The 17,757-nt window shown below is 38.7% G+C and overlaps 1 protein-coding gene across 1 annotated transcript in view; it reads right to left on the minus strand.

The window, feature by feature from the left end:
* Positions 1 to 56: 56 nt before the first annotated feature.
* LOC113666415 (uncharacterized) overlaps positions 57 to 17,757 on the minus strand; it is a 28,888-nt gene continuing 11,187 nt past the window's right edge. Inside the window, exons 19-46 of the mRNA XM_027182191.2 lie at positions 17,230 to 17,455; positions 16,158 to 16,207; positions 15,884 to 16,034; positions 14,620 to 14,788; positions 14,124 to 14,389; positions 13,540 to 13,700; positions 13,098 to 13,257; positions 12,695 to 12,827; positions 12,202 to 12,394; positions 11,472 to 11,574; positions 11,078 to 11,191; positions 10,402 to 10,575; positions 9,412 to 9,651; positions 9,091 to 9,222; positions 8,748 to 8,882; positions 8,173 to 8,295; positions 7,802 to 7,927; positions 7,132 to 7,329; positions 6,742 to 6,936; positions 5,924 to 6,166; positions 5,509 to 5,748; positions 4,968 to 5,186; positions 4,205 to 4,282; positions 3,329 to 3,490; positions 2,445 to 2,609; positions 1,999 to 2,124; positions 1,078 to 1,286; positions 57 to 228 (exon numbers count right to left, since the gene is read on the minus strand). Coding sequence (XP_027037992.2) covers positions 1,078 to 1,286; positions 1,999 to 2,124; positions 2,445 to 2,609; positions 3,329 to 3,490; positions 4,205 to 4,282; positions 4,968 to 5,186; positions 5,509 to 5,748; positions 5,924 to 6,166; positions 6,742 to 6,936; positions 7,132 to 7,329; positions 7,802 to 7,927; positions 8,173 to 8,295; positions 8,748 to 8,882; positions 9,091 to 9,222; positions 9,412 to 9,651; positions 10,402 to 10,575; positions 11,078 to 11,191; positions 11,472 to 11,574; positions 12,202 to 12,394; positions 12,695 to 12,827; positions 13,098 to 13,257; positions 13,540 to 13,700; positions 14,124 to 14,389; positions 14,620 to 14,788; positions 15,884 to 16,034; positions 16,158 to 16,207; positions 17,230 to 17,455 — 4,491 coding nt within the window. The 3' untranslated portion in view covers positions 57 to 228. The remainder of the gene's footprint in view (positions 229 to 1,077; positions 1,287 to 1,998; positions 2,125 to 2,444; positions 2,610 to 3,328; positions 3,491 to 4,204; positions 4,283 to 4,967; positions 5,187 to 5,508; positions 5,749 to 5,923; positions 6,167 to 6,741; positions 6,937 to 7,131; positions 7,330 to 7,801; positions 7,928 to 8,172; positions 8,296 to 8,747; positions 8,883 to 9,090; positions 9,223 to 9,411; positions 9,652 to 10,401; positions 10,576 to 11,077; positions 11,192 to 11,471; positions 11,575 to 12,201; positions 12,395 to 12,694; positions 12,828 to 13,097; positions 13,258 to 13,539; positions 13,701 to 14,123; positions 14,390 to 14,619; positions 14,789 to 15,883; positions 16,035 to 16,157; positions 16,208 to 17,229; positions 17,456 to 17,757) is intronic.

Raw genomic sequence — 17,757 nt, forward strand, 5'->3', positions numbered from 1 at the left:
TTTTCACACGCTGAGTTCGAACTTTGAGCGTAGCACGACAAGTGCCCTGTGTACACATTTTCCTCAGTTGCAACCGACATTTATTAAGTTTATGCCAAATCTATTTCATATCAGTTATAATTAAACGCTATGGGTCTCATTCCCTTTTGCTAAGAACAATCGTGAATTCAAATCCTACATATTTGCTCTGCTGTCGCTTCATAGCTCACTCAAGAGGTTGTCTATAGTCTGCAGGAAAAAAGAAATAAACCACAGTCAACACAACTCAGTATTGGTAAAGTTACTTAGGGATGTCTAGCCTACGTGTAAGATATTTCCTCCATGCGCAGCTACTAGTCTGCATGCTTAGGTTTTCATAGGCTCTGTCACACGAACCGCGAAGCCTGCGGGTTCCTAGATGGCGCACACTCGCTTCGTTTTCTGGCTTAAATCTCGAAGGCTTCGCAGTTCATGCTGTAGCGCTGCTGAGAAGAGCCGGCTGCTTGCGGGCTTTACAACCGCCCTTTTCTCTGCATACTCATGGCCAGCCTAAGTGGCCAGCCTGATTGGTCTCGTAGATTGAAATTCCCGAATTCCTTGCTACAGTTATGCATCTTCAAAGCTAGAAAAAGCTTGGCACAAACCCTTCGCCAGGCCGTGTGCAAAGGGCTACGAAAGTGAAACCCTGGCCAAGGCATAGAAATTGAAATGACAAACACCTAAAATTCTCTGTAAACAAATGTATCAAGTTACGGGAAAAAAATTGCTGTGTCTGTTAGTGATACACATTCTTTTTAAGAACTTTTTAACATCAAAGATGTTTGACAATGGTATTTGGGATTTACAAAACGATACTTGTACCATGATTGAAATTCCATGACAGCGGTGTGGCACCTACCCCTCCCCTATCCCAACATCAACCCTAAGTAACTTGTTATCAGTTTACTAATGTTGGGTTATGGGAAGGGGGGAAGTACAGATGTGGTGCATACATTTCCGTGACGAGCTCTGGTACAGATTCCAAATTATGAAATAATTTAATTATGTTAGATCTTAAGACGACATATTAAAAAAAAGAACATAAAACTCATTTATTACCTATTGGTGCACGATACCGGGCGGTGATCCAGCCTGGACGTTTATTCTGACCTGCTTACTGACCGAACCGTGTTTGTTAGTAGCCGTGCACTTATAACCACCAGAATCAGCCACAACAGCAGTGGATATGACATATTCTACACCGACCAACTTTCCATCCAGGTCAAATATATTGGTAATTGCGAGTCGGTCCATGGAAGGAAGAGAACCTGCGAATTAAAGAAGTAAAGTTGATAAAGAATCATGAAAAACATTGTAATTACCCTTGACTGATTCAAGAAACATAACGTGAGTTTTTAAAGAAACTGGGAGTCTTAGATTGAGTCAAATAGAAAAATTTGAATTTTTGAGCATCATAGTGGAGTTGAGGACAATCAAACAGCATGAAAAGTTTCAAAGAGTTGAAGTTTTGAACGGAAGCAGCTTTACGGTGCTGCTTGGAGGGTACTGGTATTTTGCTTTCTATATTATTAAAAACTTTATACTGTAATCTAAGCAACAGAGGATGCATAAATAGGTAAGTGGAGGGATTAACGTTCGTCAATCCCTAAGGGAGCCATACCGCCGATCCTCATGGCTCGAAGAGAGAAATCTGGATATCTGTCGTCTTAAGAAACTAATCGTATCTCAACGGACTAACCAAGTCAGGGGGCATAGCCAGCTTTTTATCTTGTTTTAGGGTTGTGCCTTGAGAAAGTTCATTTTTGTTTCAAAACTTTGCAATGGTCATATACTAAATTTTAAGAGGGCGGAAAGAAATGTAGGCTCAGGCCTTCATAAATATAGGCTGGCTACACCCCCGTAAGTTAGTCATTGTCGTCACTGCATAGTCTTTGAGAGCCGAGGAATAGATGGTGGGAGGAAATATGAGAGCAGAGAGAAGCAGTGCTTATTTAGTTTTATATTTGTTATATATATTACCTCCAACTTTTTCCCATGAAACTGTTGGGGTTGGGTCTCCTGCTATGTAGCACGCAAGCGAAATGGCTTCATTCTCATAAGTTGCATAATCCTGTGATGGAATGATGTCTGTAATACGAACAGGAGCTGACAAAGGGGAAAAAAACATAAATGATTCCTCAGATTAGAGCATTGTCATATATTCTTAGTTTATACATTAGAAAAGGATGAGATGCAAAGCCGGATCGGAGAAGAGCTTATAACTAGTCGACAACGCTCGACTATGCTTCAAATTTCTCGCTACGTCACTCTTAACCTATTGCATCAGACATGTACACGAAACATATCTTGGTTACCTCCTCGTGTTTTTGAAGACACGTGTCTACCAAAGAAGTTATTTTCACTCTAGTTAGGAACTATTCCAGCCGACTTTTAAAGGATCCAAGCTTAGTTAAGGAAATACTCACACAGGCAGTCTTCCAGTGACGTACTTCCGGTGCTGGCTGTATGCGTTCCAACTGGACATGCGTGACATTTAGTTCTCTGTATATTGTCCTGATATGTGTCCATAGGACATTCAACGCATGGTTCAACGCCATGAAGAGTAGAGTAGTAACCAGTGTTACAGACAGCTGAGAAGTCGGACGTAAAAAAATGATCAACTGAGAGCTACTGACCCTAAATGTTGAGAATCCGCCGACAGTTGCAAAATTTTGTAATTAATTTTATTTTTCCTAAAGGACCCTTATGATAAACCTTTTTAAAGAATTATATAAAAAAGTTCTATCGCGCTTTGCTTTCTCCGAAAAATTGAAGAGTTCAAAATGTGCTTAGATGGCCGTTACCCCCCCTCCCGCCCGCACCGTAAAACAATGAAAAATCATGCAACTTCGTACGCAACAATGCGATGCATTCCCGCTTTCAAATTTTGTTTTTGATGATATGAAGCTCATGTCAATTTGTGACGTTTACGTCTGTGAAGTGACCCGTTCAAATAATCTACTTTGTGTCTTTTTAGCAAAGGTAAAATAAAGGTCCGCAAATTCTCCTCGGTCAGTGGCTCTTAATTAATGTCTTAAACCTTCTTTGGTCAAAAGAAAACATTGTTGCTTTAGTACTTGATCAGGAAATAATTCATATTTTGCCCACTCCCTTCCCTCTCCTTTTTTGAACGTCGCCCACCCCCTTGGGTACAAAATGTCTTTTTCTCCTCAGCCCTCTGCTGCTGTAAAAATCAAAGATGGCGGCTCTAATTTTTCCCACGAGAATACCGAGCAGTTACTCGCTAAAAATACGCTTGCTCTGCATGCTAGTTACTCATTCAACCATATATGAAAATACATAAAACTACCTTTGCAGTCTCCAACTGATTTAGCTCTCTTTGCGACACTGAATGTGTTCTTCGGGCACGGAAGACAGCCCATGTTTCCTTCCTCGTCCTGATAGAAGCCAGGGGTACATTCTTTACATGATTTGGTTTTGGTGTCAGCGTACGTTCCCGATGGACAGTTTACTAAGAATAGCAGCGCAGACAACAATGTGTCGGTATTTCAACTCACAATCAAATGCATTTAAACTCGAAAATTGAATTAAGTTATTTCCGAGACTCTGCATTGTAACTATCAATGTCGCTCCTTTATAATCATTTTAATTTGTGCATCATCACGAGTATTAATTTCTCGGCGCATCTTATTAAGAGTTTTTAGAAGCTACGGGTGTCTCGGAACTTAGGTACTAATTCTTGAAGAGACATTGACGACGAAATTATTTAACATTTCATTTAAACTTCTGTGGAATTAAAAATTATTTTTGAGAGCTTCCAATTGTGCAAGAGGACTGACTAAAAGGCTACGCAATTGGTTTTATCGGAGAAGTTACTGCACACAGGATAGTGTTCTTCATCGCTCTCAGAAGTTAACATGGCAAATAGTTAAGCCGCTTCCAGTTAAAAAAAAAAGAACGTATAGGGAAGCTTCTATCCTTAAAGCTTACTCATGAACCAATGGAATTAAATACAGGCACAACCATAAATGAAAGATGAAACCTCCCATAATCTTTTATGGAAAATTATTCCTATTTTTGAAAGATATGCTGGTATCATGGCCCCACACACTTGGAGCTGCGGATGTTTTTAATCACTCCAATTTCCTCTGGTACTTTTTTTTAGCGAAAGAATACGAAATGATGAGTACCGACGTTTGTTTTCAATCTTGGTAATTTTACTCACAGCAGATACTTGTAGCACCAAAATCCTGTTTGAAACTCCCATCAGGGCATGGTGATCCTTTCACGAACGTTTGATAACCTGGAAAAGAAAATAAAAATTCTATTTAGTTCTCATGTAATTGGCCAGTTTGCATAAGGTTCATTTATTTCAACAAAAATGGCGAGAGGTAGTTATCGTATTATCGTATTATCGTATTATCGTATTATCGTATTATCGTATTATCGTATTATCGTATTATCGTATTATCGTATTATCGTTATCGAATCGCATTTATTTGACGACCTTTCTTGGTGTCTTGGTCCTCAACAAGCTTTTGAAAGGACAATGAATCAGAACACTTTCGAGATTACTGATTACTCATAGTATTGAGACAATAATTTTTTTATTGATAGTATATAGCTTAACATCCATCTCTTTATTGAAAAGTTGCAAGCTTCTTATTCGGCCATGAAGTTGCAGATTATTACGATTCCAATCCGTATAGTATTAAAAATTGGTGTTAAACAACTTTCTTTTCCGCTGGGATTTATGACTCGCGCACTTCTCGCTTGGGCCACAAATTCGAGCGGAAAAAGCTCAGTCCATTTCGGAAAGGACGGACGTTGAACTCGGTTAGTAAGAGGCATATCCTCTAAACATATATATCTGTGTCTCGAGAAGATACAGTTAGTCCCCATGTTCGAACGTGCTCCTTCAAAATCTTATCCCAGTCTCTCCTTGCCTAGTATATTATACATCTTTCGTTACAGAATATTTTACTTACGCACGCAATCTGTGGACTCAGTCAGTACAGACTTTCTGTCATTCTGTGAAACCCATTTGTTGCCCATGCACCGATAAAAAGGGATAATCATTTGTCCAGGGGGAAGTCCGGGTGGAAGTGGATTAAAGAAGTATCCAGGATTACACCGCAGTTGCAGGAAAAAGCCAAGCTTCGCAGCCATGCCGTTCTTTGGGTGAGCAATTGTAACGCACGTTGAACCTGGGAAGCCATGATTAGTTGTGAAAATAATATTTCACATCATTTCAAGAATAATTCGGAACTACTCCAGAGATTCAAATAGCCTAGAACTGGCTGTAATAGAGATTGTGCATGAAGAAACTCGATTGCCACTTATTTGTCTGTCGATCGAAAACCACGGTCGAAAGGAAAGTGGGAAACAGCTATTTATCCCAGCGCAGACGGTACACAGAAAAAGCAGATTACGCGAGTAAGAAAGTAACGGGTGAGTGCTGAGCCTACGAATATGATGCAATCAGAATCTGAAAGTTTGGATGCATAAAAGCTTGCCAGTACCACATACCTTCCAGAGTTATGTTAAAGGTGCAATAGGCAACGTTGCCTGCGGCGTCTAAGGCCGTATACCGTATGGTTATAGACGTGAAAGTTTGCATCTCGAATCCAGGCTGACGATTGGATAACTCACTAACTACTTTTACATTGTCACTAAAGGTTGGCGGTGTCCAGGTGACATGCTTTTGTAGAGAGTTGGTACGATCGGAAAAGGACGCCGGGCAATTTTGGACGGAGGGTGGCGTCACGTCTGAAAAAAATATTTACATAGGCTCATCTTACTTTTCAAAAAAGCACAAAAATTGCATTAAAAACTATAAATTTTAGATGCAGAGAGTTGTGAATCGACTGTTATTGGTCGTTCTCTTCAGAGGGTACCTTTCAGATTGATCTAATGTTTTAGTTTAAAAGAGATTAAAACTCACCATTCACTGTCACGTGGAAGCTACACCTCTTCTGTGTTCCACTTTCACTGGTTCCTATCCACGTAACGCGATGTCTGCCAACAGGAAATGGATAGTTTTCATCGTAGTTGCTGGGCGACACTTTCATGTTCTTCATGTTGGTTCGAGGAAGCTGCCACTTAAACCCAAGAACCACAGTGGACTTGTCTGGATCAAGTTCTTCTACTCTGTCGATTGGACAAGCGATCCATGGATCCTTGTAAACTTTTAAAAGGAGAAAGAGAGAAAAGATAAAATTTAAAAAGTCCTCATTATCTTTACCAGCGGAGTCCGTTGTCTTATATTCTCTTCTGTTTCTTACCCCACGCAAATAATCAAAAGTGTAGAACAGAATATAAAGTTAGATGAAGTGCTCTTCGGTTATTAGTAAAAAAATCATCATGTTCTCAAAGATGCCATGCACCTCACAGCAAATAAATAATAACTGGTTCATCCATAGCTGACAAATGTTTTTATAATTCTTTTATGCGGCAGGCGAAAATCTACGTAACCGAAAAGGCGAGTGCGTTAAGGACTGGTTTTAATCTATATAAAGTGAGATTAAAAAGCGGAAGTTTTATTATGGCTGACATCATGAATACGGACAACCTGGAAGGAGGTACACACTTATCAGAGGGATAACTATTTCGGTTTCTTTTTTTTAATCTTATCTTCAGACTTAAACCAAAAGTTCCTAAATTACGGTTCAATGCTTTTTGGTGAATTAAACTTCACTTTTCCTTCAAGTTCGCGGGAGTATGGCAGTCCTAATGGTATTCCTCGTTCCCACATTAACATACCTCTCACGCATGATAATGGCGCAATCTCACTCCATGAAGTATCAGCTTGACATGTTGAATACCTGGGCCCGCTCAGTTCATAACCATCATCACAATAGAATACACAACGTGTTCCGTACTCAACGCCTGTTCTGGAACATGAAGCTGGAATCACTCCGCCATTGTCTGGTACAGTCAACTTGGGACACATGACCGCTACGAATTGTATGAATATGATTGGATGATCAAATGAATGAAGGCTACTATTGAGAATTTTTAAACCAAATCAAAGCTATCTTTAATCGTGATTGCTTTCACGGTCAGACCTCAGGGTCGACGAATGTAAAGACTAAAAAGAACAGTTAGCCAAAGGCAAAAATCTTTAATGTCTATCGAATGAGTAACACCTACGTTTACAGTAGGGAACAGTTCCTTGCCACATTCCATCAAGTTGGCAAACCAAGGATTGGCTCCCGCCCGCGAGATTGTGGCCAGCTACACAGCCGTATGTGCACACAGTGTTGCGCCTGATATTTGAACGATCGTCTGTACAGGTTGTTGGGGAGATGGTGCCACGGAAAGGAGCTTCCAGCGCTGGGCAGTAAATTTCTGCGAAACAAATTATCGGATCAATAGGATCTAAAACATGTTTTATTTACATAAATTTGAATGAGCAGGCAAAAATTTGACAATTAGACAAGGGAAGATTTTCAGTTGTTTCTATGTCTGTTGTTGTCAGACAGTGCCTGGTCGAATCAAAACAGTCCAGAAGGAAGTAAGAACAATGGATGAAATGGTGAAAGAGATGACAGGCGGCCAACAATTTTTACGTTTTTTTCCATGAGACGGTTAGGTAAATGTCATAGAAGCTATTTACTTCAGGGCACATATTGATATTTTTACTTCGCTTGATATTATTGAAACTGACGCTGAAAAAAATATATGATAGAAATTATAGATTTCCAGTTTTTGCCTCATGACCAAGTCAATGTCGAGCCTACACCTCAAATAAAATCTAGCGTCTCAACCTTTTCCTTTTGAGTCACTGACACTGCAGATTACATAATAAATAAAGGTTTACCTTCACATCCTTTGTCATCGTCCATCAGTCGATAACCAGCCGGGCAAGTACAGTAATATCCTCCTTCATAATTACTGCATTTATATTCACAGCCACCCTTCTCAGACAAACTACATTCATCGACATCTGCATACACACAAAGAAAAGCAAAATTATTATGTGATTTGAAATATGAAAATATTTTCTATAAATCTGCTTTTAATATTTACAAATATCTCGCACTGACCGGATTCAAGGTCCGTTTAGTAAATCCGTGAACGATTCTGTTTTCGTCGCGATTTATGGATCGCACTTTTGCGCATTTCTATTCAAAAACCGACTACAGCGCGTATTCATTAAGAGATACAGTCCTCATATACAATCCTACGCACCCTCGCATCCATATTTGTCATCCTTTAGTTTAAATCCCTTTCTACATTCACAGTTAAAGCTTCCTTCATTGTTGGCACAAATGTGTTCACATCCCGCGTTGTTCAGGTTGCATTCGTTGAAGTCTGTATGGAATGAGAAAGAAAAAAAGCTTGTAATCAGTAAATTAAGCTTGCAGGATATACAATATAATTCTCAGTCATGTACAGTTTATTCCAGTGGTACTCTTCGCGTTCTAAGGTTAATAAGTTGGGATTGTATATAGCATGAGACTTTGGAACCTCAAAAAGCCTCTTTTGCTCAATCTCCACTACAAATTGAAAAGGTAACTTCCGCAGTCTCGACTGAAGGAGAATATCTGGGGAGAAGTTTATGTGACCCATCCCTCTGGATGTCCAAGTGAGTATACCACATATCGGAGAATATTTTATTGAACAATGAAGTAGACCTCATTAAATTTTCCCTGCTTGATATTTTGGTCTGCACTAAGTGAATTAAATCCCATTATCTTTATCAAAAGTACCAAAAATTTAAGTTCATTTTCGTAGAAGTTTGTTGCATGCTGATTATTTCTTACCTTCGCAAATGAGTTCACTGTTCTCTTTAAGCTGGAAACCAATCTTACAGGCACAATGATAGCTTCCCGGAGTGTTGATGCATACGCCATTGATGACATCGCAACCGCCATTGTTAGCCTGGCATTCATTTTTATCTAAAGACATTATATGGAAGAGTAAGTGATGGAAAGACACTGAATTTTCCCGGAGTCATCATGGCGAAGTTACAGATTCAAAGGTTAAAAGTCGAAATTCTCGGAGTGAAAGTTATTTATGGAAAGAGAAACACATCCAGAGCCTTTTTTCCTCAACGAGAGGAAATAGGCACATCGAAAAAAATTAAATAAAAAATTTATATCTTACCCATGCAAGTTTTTCCATCATAAGCCAGAGTGTAGCCAGGCCAACAACTACACTTGACTTTCAGGTTACACAGGTTGTAACAAACCTGTGAGCAGCCGCCATTGTCCAGTTGACAAAGATCCGCTAGTGCACCTTTAAAAGCATAAAAAAGTGTTAAAGGTCAAAGTTAAATGTGTTTGGAAATAAATTTGGTTGGCTTTTTCTAGCGAAAACATCTCCTATGGAAATTCCACTTACCATCAAATTTCCTGTCGGCGTAGAAGTGGCTAAATGAGCTTATGATCACGACCAAAGGTGTTTCACTATCTTAAATGCACTCACCCACTCTGGAGTATACAGTAACCTCGCACATGGTTAGAATTCCTTCTCCAAACATCTGTACTGACACGTATCGTCCCGGGATTGGTGGATCGCACTGCACCCTGAGAGCTTCTCCCTGGCCCACAGTCCTCACGCGGTCATGACATGTAGGATTCTGTAAGTTATCTTTATTGACTCCGACTCTGACGTCAAAGTTCTTAAGACGCTCGAAGTGGTTATAACGATTTACTATCATTACGTCTGGTTGAGAAAAAGAATCAAAGTAAATGTAACTGTGAAGTAGTTATGACAGTATTCATTCGCGGGACAAAAATATTTATATCGCTAGGGAAAATAGAATACATCCGACCAAGAGAACAGGATTGACAGCTGGGATTGTGATAATAATAATTAGGCCATTTTGGCGCTGTGTAAAAGTTCCTTCAATGAAAGGAAGACCACAGTATGATAGTTTGGCGAGATAGAGAATACTTAAGAGGCAATGGTGAACAAAGATGGCATAAGGATGCCCAGCATGGAGAAAAGTAGAACGGTTTTCAATTGACGAACTTGAGAATTTTAAGGAAGCTTAATCGTGGTTCACAAGCCTTTAAAAAGCTCTTTAGATCGTTCGGAGTAAGGCCACCATATTCTGTTACGATACTAGCGATAAATTAAGTATTGTTATTAACAACTCAGAGGGTATTTCGGCTATATTGGGAAAACTTGATTGTTATTGAAATAGAAGGGAAGGTTCGTACGGGTAAAAGTTAAATTATACTTAGAGTTAATTGTACCAGTGTGGTCTTGTACGAGTATGCTTTTCCAGATGTTGAGACTAACGGAACATTTTACCCAAATCTCAAATGGTGTCTTTTCAAAGAACAATGCTTTTGAAAAGTTTAACGATCAAACATGCTAATGCCAACCACTGACCAAGTCCCGTCGAGCAAGGGGCCAAAGTTACTTTGCGTTTTTCATTTGTAACCTTATTATTTATAGGTATCTTACCTGTCACTATGTATTCTCGTCCAAGATCAACTCTCCACCACGGATTCTGTTCTTTGTTGGTGTGAGTACACGACTTGTCATTATATTGACTAGAATAATTTTCATCGACAGCTCGGCTACTAAATCCATTGTAGGCAGTACTCGATTGTTCTGTTTTCTTTTTGAAAGCAAGATCTAGATGTAAGAAAGAAAAATATAGCGAGCTTTTCTCAGCTCTCTTAAAGTTATTTATTCATTGATTATAAATTCTTTTGCACACGCCCTTGCTGCCAGACAAGAGACGTAGATTAATAGAGCCTCGCACAATCATTTTACGGACCCCACGATACCGCATTCTCCTATTTTTGACATTATTTGGGAAGATGTCTAGCCTTTGTTCTTTAAATTTGAGGACACCATTATTGTGTATAGTCAATGCTAGAGTAGAGTGTAGTGTTTTTTACTTTTCAAAATGCCATGGGAACTTCATAAAGGGTAGAAAATATATCTTTATGGATCTGGACACAGTAGGTGATAAGTACATTAGCTTCTCATAGAAAAAAGTGATCATGTCAATTTTCTTTTTATGACATTAAGGACTTTTTTATACAAAATCTGTACCTATGCAGTTGTTGCTGTCTTTTGCTCCTCGGCCATGTTTGCAAATAAGATCACGGTATCATTGGTTACTACTCACTTTTAGAGAACTTGCTACACACACTGACAATTGGTTCGTCCACGACCTCAAACCGCTGATCCAGTCTAGCTTGATCAAAATAGGTGCATTTGTCGAGGCGAACGAATGGGTCAGCTGTTAATTAGAAAGAAAGTTGATTTGAGGATAAAAGAACCTTAATGGATAACAAAACCAAAATGGTAGGCTCAATTTGCGAAGTAACTACCTTTCCTTCGTAGGGGACAGTGGACTATCATAGAGTTATCTCGTTTGATAAGAAAACGTCACATGCTTAATTATTTCGCTTCGTTTTTTACATTGACGCAGAGAACTAAAAAGGGGCTCTAAGTAAATATTAGCTACCAAAGAAACTGAAATAGTAGAGATTCAATGGCTGAAAACAAAGATTACTTACTTGGAATAAAACTGAACAGGAGATGTTCCTTCGTGAACGAGCTGTCGCTGTTTTCACATTTGCTATTAAGCACTAGTTCTTCGTTGTTGGGTGGCATCATTGCCTGGAAACATTGATTCAAATATGAAATTAATAAACAGAGACAGAGTCACTTAAGGAGGGAAAGTACAGGCAACAAACAATCATTATTGTAACTTTGTCATCCTCCGATTTCTTTAGGAGCCGAGTAGAAAATCAAGTTACTCCATCTAGATTACTCGTTGTTTGGTTGGTAGGCTGGAGATTATGGCCTTCGCTGGTGTAGGAGCATGCGCAGTTGAAGTCCTCAGTGGTCGCAAGCCATAAGTTGCATCACTGATTGCTGCGTGTTGGAAAGAAACCGGTACCGTTCAATGAAAAGCTCTCCTGTGAGCTGCAGTGTGCACTTACATTCATTTACTACTTATTGGTGGTTTTCTTTTTGAGAGCAATTGTGAAAAGAAAGTTATTCACAAGTCACCGACATTCGTTTCAGAGATGAATATACCGCAGCTGAGTAATACCGTGACCGCCACTTGGCACTGAACTGGTTTATTTAAAGAACATAAAAAAACCATGATTCATATTCAGTCATGCATTCAAAAAATTTGCCAAGACTCGTGGTAGTTATGACGACGGCGAAAACGATGAGGACGACCATTTTAAAATGCACCCACTTAAGTCTTAAACGGAAAAAATGCGATATACTTACTCCTGATTTTGGATTGACACACTTTTTGCTTCCAACATGTTGTAAGGATCCTCCAGCAGTGAAACTAAACTGATGTCCTTCACAAGATGAGTACAAACCAAGAACAACACCATCTTGAACTGCTCCCGTTGGTTTTACACACTTGCCACTCTTGGTGTGTTTCAGATTACCGTTTTGTAGAACAAACTCTAATCTGATTGAAAAGAATGCCAGATCAGATTAGTGAGTGATTGTTTCCTTTTTCCATGAAGCTCCTGCTTAAATTGAATAAGAGGGGAACCACTCTTTCTTTCCTAATATGATAACATATTTCTATATGTCATCATCATCACTGCTATTTTTGCAATGTCTGATTACATTTTTCGATCATTCTCTTACTTAGTTGCTCCTCACATTGTAATAGTAAGCAAGTAAGTGACGTTAGTTAGAAAAAGGGTGATTGTTTTAATCAAAAAGTTGTTGTCACATGTATGCAAATCCAACTATATTTTACCTGCTTTCACTGCACCCGCCATGAATAAGTAACTTAGTTCCCTCTCCGACATTATCTCCACCGCCTTGCGGGTGAATGCACTTCAAGGAGCCGAGGTGAACTAATGAACCTGGGCCATCCAAGCTTGTGGAACCTGTGAACAAAAATACTCAGCCAGAGCCTCCTGAAAATTTTACTGCAAAACACAACTTCTTGGGGTTTTGAGGTGTAACTGGTAAAAAGGCAATGTAAACGAAACCTACCGGACGGCACCATGATTTTAAAAAAGAGAAAGCGGCATGTCGTGTACATTGTTTTACTTTTTACTCTTTCAGGCCCAATGTATCCGAGAAAAATCACAAGATGTTCTCGAAAGCAAAGCGATCCGAAACATTTCTCGCTGCATTTCACATAGATAACTAACCCACGGTCCAACACTGATTTGCCCTTCTCCTCTTGATGGACCTGACACTCAGGTCACACTGGAAATTCTGATCGTCTTGTCTCGGATCACATTTCCTTTGAACAAGCTTTGATCCCTTAGTTGCTCCATTGGTGTCAATGCATAGCCTTGAATATGAGTTCTGTTCATAAATCAAACAAGCATCGTCACAATTATATCTAACAGGTAGAAAAGCCGAGGAGGGGAGGGTGAGGAGGTGTACCTCCTTAGCCTAAATATCACGTGAAATGACTCAGATCTTCGTGAGCCACGCTATTCCACCGAGGTCTCTTCCACTGATAATTGCAGCTTGTAGCAAAATTAACCATCAGTTATATAGTGACTCATTTTGGCTTTCTTCTGTGGTTTTGCTTCCACTACGTGCGATCAGCAAATTAACAGCGTGAAGATCGCAAAGACTTACCATTATCTGCCCTTTGAGGGTGTAAGCCCAGTTCTGCCGTTCATTCGTTGAGTTGCAGCCAGTTACTTTAATATGAGAACCATCTTCCTTGGAGTCCACGAATAGACAGGGGCCGCGTATGTAATCTGTCGCCGATTGCTGATTCTCTATTAAGAATATTTCTGAAGTACAAAAAAAGATAACTTCATGTTTCCAGCTTATGTTTTTCTCATCTAAGACCTACATAATGTTGCTAAGAGAATGATTGCCGTTTTATCTAAGAATTTTTTGTTGATTTGTTAAAAAAAGAAAGTTCTTGAGCTCGAAATGAATTATTTTTTACAGCACCTGGCATAAAATAGAATTAATAGAAGCGAACTTGAAAAGATGTTTTGCTAGAAATTCAGATTAGCTTTATCATAGCAATGACTCTTTCAATCGCACATCACGTTTTCAATCAAGTACAACTGAGACATTTATTATCCAGACGATGCTTTTTCAAAGTTCCAGGGAGACTCTTCCAATACAAAAATGAAAGAAAGGAAATGAAGAAACGATTATACTTAATCAGAGTTGGATTTTTTATAATTTTTTACCCTCATTACCTGACATCTCAAAGTCGGCAAATGGATTTGGATTGTCATAGTAATTTTTCTCCGTATCTGTTGGGTTCTTGGGATTCATCTTGTCTTTGTACCAGTCAGTAGCCTTATCGGCTCCACCCCTTAGACTTCCTACAGGATCTTTCAGGTTGAAACCAATAGCTAGATAAAGGCGTTTTCCAAATATGGTCAGATCGACTGCTGCGTTGAATATGAAATTACTGTGTCCACCACCTGCGTAAGCAGCAAGTCCAAACTCGAATAAGATGCTGCATAGAAAATGAAAAGGAAGTATGGGTTATTGAAGGCCACGTAGATGCCACGTTTACAATTTACTTGTAATCTAATGAGTTTGTTAACGAACAAATTTACTGTTACTGTAATAAATAAATTTACAGCATCATATAGGGATTAGCAGTACAAATTAACTTAAGGACTAACTGATGATATAATATGTTGGCAGCTAACATCTGCTATGCTCAGAATCCATTTCATTTACCTGTGCACTCTAAACAGCTTAGTCAGGATAAAGTTGATAGCTTTACTGACCCAGTTACAAGCCATCTCAGTCAACTTCAAGAAGCCAACAGCGATGTCTAGTACGTTGCAGAGACCCTTTCCGATAAATTCGACGGCCTTACAAGAGCCATAGCAGAGGGAAGAAACCGCTAAGGAAAAAAAAGACGTAGAGAAGTGATAACTTTGGTAAGTAAGTAGTTAGTAACTAAGCAATTTATTTATACACGTGAAAACCTAGGAGTTAACAAAAACTCGTTCGAATGTGTACGTGTGGGAAAAAAAGTTACAAAAATCTAAGTGAAAAACTTTAACTACTTAAGATGTAATACCTATTATATTAAAAATACGTCATGATATAAAAATGAATTATTTAAAAAGAGCTAAATTTGACATGAACATTTAGAAAAGTCACAAACCATGATAGCAAAGAATAAAATAGATGAGAGAAAAAATTAAAGTGATTAAATAACCTTATAAGGTATGTACGACAAAAACAGTATAAAGATTCTAAGTTGAACTTATGAAGAACACTTTAAGATTATTTTAGTTTTTAATGTATAACGGTAGCTTATTCCACAGCTTGCAAACTATAAATGAAAAATAATTATACATCCACTCAGTGTTAAAATGAGGCTGTACCAAGTTTACAGAACTATAGTGTAGAAAATTGACAACTTATTCTGAGTTAACCCTACGAGTGTTATTCTAGACCGTTGCCGCTATAACTTTTCGCGTTTTTCTTTCATTTGATAACATTTGGACAGTTATCGTAAAATGTGGGTGTAAACTACTTGGGATGTCATCATGAAACGCCCAGCGTCACGTATAACACCAAAAACAGAACAACTTGAACGTTTCCCAACAACGTCTCATTTTGAAGTACAGTTTTTAGCATCCAGTCGATCGGTCTGTTAATCCGGAAAAATCATTAAAGCTGACCTTTTGACGTTGGCACAAAAACGAGATAATAACAACAACAACATGTGTCTTGTCAACCAGTTTTTTAGTATAATCATAATTTCCCACTTTGCATCACCTTTTTGCGAAAACATGTATTGATGTTATGAAAAGAAATTAGTTTAGAAATGAGACAAGAGAATTTGGTGTTGTGTCCGGACAAAGTCTTCAAATTAATATACTCATCTGTTCTTATAACCTGTTTGAAAGATGGTAAGAAGAAAGCACACATTTATCCCTTTTAAGAGTTGAAGGGTTAAAAGGAACCTTACAATATTTCAACTGACCTTTGCACCCTCCCCCTACAAGGCCTTCGCAGATAATTTTGCTAATAAATCGACGTTTCCGTATGTGAAGGGCAAAATTCTCATTTTGCATATCTTGTATTTCTCTCCTCCTTTTCCAGCCCTTGAAAAACTTCTTGATGGCCTTTCCAACCTGTAACACAACGTAATTAACATTTTAACAACGTTGATAATGATAAAGATCATATATATTAATAATTTTTTTTACAAAAATAGCACCAGGTTTGTATGGCAACCCGCTATTGAAGAAACTTACTGGGGCTAAAGCCTTCCCAATCTTCTGGAAAGTCTTCTTAATCCATTTACCTGAAAGAAGTTATCGCACAATTTGTATCAGGTTAAGTGAATTAGTTCTAAGGCGAATACAACAGTCAACAAAATAGATCAATAGGTACATTGATGAATCACATTGATTCAAAAAAATTTTAAAAAAAAGGTCCTCGGTAGTTCAGAAGGAGGAGTTTCACGGCTTACGTTATGTAGAAAAGGAACAAAAACATAAAGAGAGACATAAATACGAACAAAAAAAACAAAACACAGTAAAAGATAAGCGTAGTTTCCTTTGGGCCTTGCCCTATTGTCACTGTAACTTCAGCCAAGGGCATAGCAATGATGGATCCCATGACGAATCCCTTTCCTCCCTTGGGATATTTTTTTTTTATTGAAATTCAACAAAATAAAAACCTTGTAATTTAGCTAGTGAAAACGTGCTAATCTTTCCTGGTGCCAGATGTGCACTAGAATTCTATGACTATTTCATCGGTCCTCACTGCAAGCCCGCCTAATCCCGAAATTAGAGCGGTTTTATGAATCATTCCACGTTAGACGCACGGACATTCGTAACCGTGACCACCTCCCAGCCCCCTCTCCCTTGAAATAAATTCCTTACTATGCCCTACTCAGCTGTTGTAATTCAAGGGAAACTTTAACCGAGGGCCACTAGCTCATTCTATTCTAAAATAGGGTAATTTAGTATTTAGTATTATCAATTGCGGTGGCCAATTAACTAATAAAGTTAATTGGCCACCACAAAGAGTTTAAAGCTGACGTTTGGAGTGTTAGCCCTTCGTCTGTCGCACTGACGAAGGGGTAACACTCGAAACGCCAACTTTTAAACTCTTTACGGTGGCAAATTAACGTTATAAACTCAATTGATAATGCTAAATTACCCTGTTATACTCTCCCATCGACGCAGCACCACAGTTTCTTCAGAAACTTACCTCCTTTATTCATTCGTGCTACGAAATACTTTGTCATCAGTGTTAGTTCTTGAAATAAAACTCAAAGTTTCAGAAGCCCTATAAAAGAACTTAAGGAGAGGGACTCACCAGCAGCATTTACTACCCCACCAATCCATTTTCCAGCGGCATCCAACCATCCTTTACAGTTTCGTTCAGCTTGAGCGCATTTCAGCTTTTTACAGTTATCACACTTGAGCGCCATTTTTCTTTTGCAGTTTTCCTTTTCTTGGATGACTTTATTTCTTGCATCAGAGAGCTTCTTTTGAGCAGCATCGAAAGCCCCTTTGACAGCTTTGGCGGCTGCGTCTAATGCCTGGAAAAATAGACAACGAAACATCTCGTCCATGATTGGCCAATGGCGGATCCAAAGTAGGTCACATAATGCATTACGGGCTGTTTGTTCTTCGCTGTCTTAAAATTTAAATTTTTCTGAGATGGATGAAATTTTTTCTAATTCTTAATTATTAAGCCACGTTTGTATCTCATAGTTATGGCATACTATGGCAACTCATAGGAAACAACAGAATCTTCCTCGCCGTTGGAAAGTAGGTCGATTGTGTACCGAGTTCTCTCAAAATAGCTTTTGTTAAGAATCAAGTTATGAACAAAAGTGCC

Source organism: Pocillopora damicornis, chromosome 3 (genome assembly GCF_964200805.1).
Source record: "Pocillopora damicornis chromosome 3, jaPocDami1.2, whole genome shotgun sequence".
In the NCBI taxonomy this organism is placed as follows: domain Eukaryota; kingdom Metazoa; phylum Cnidaria; class Anthozoa; order Scleractinia; family Pocilloporidae; genus Pocillopora; species Pocillopora damicornis.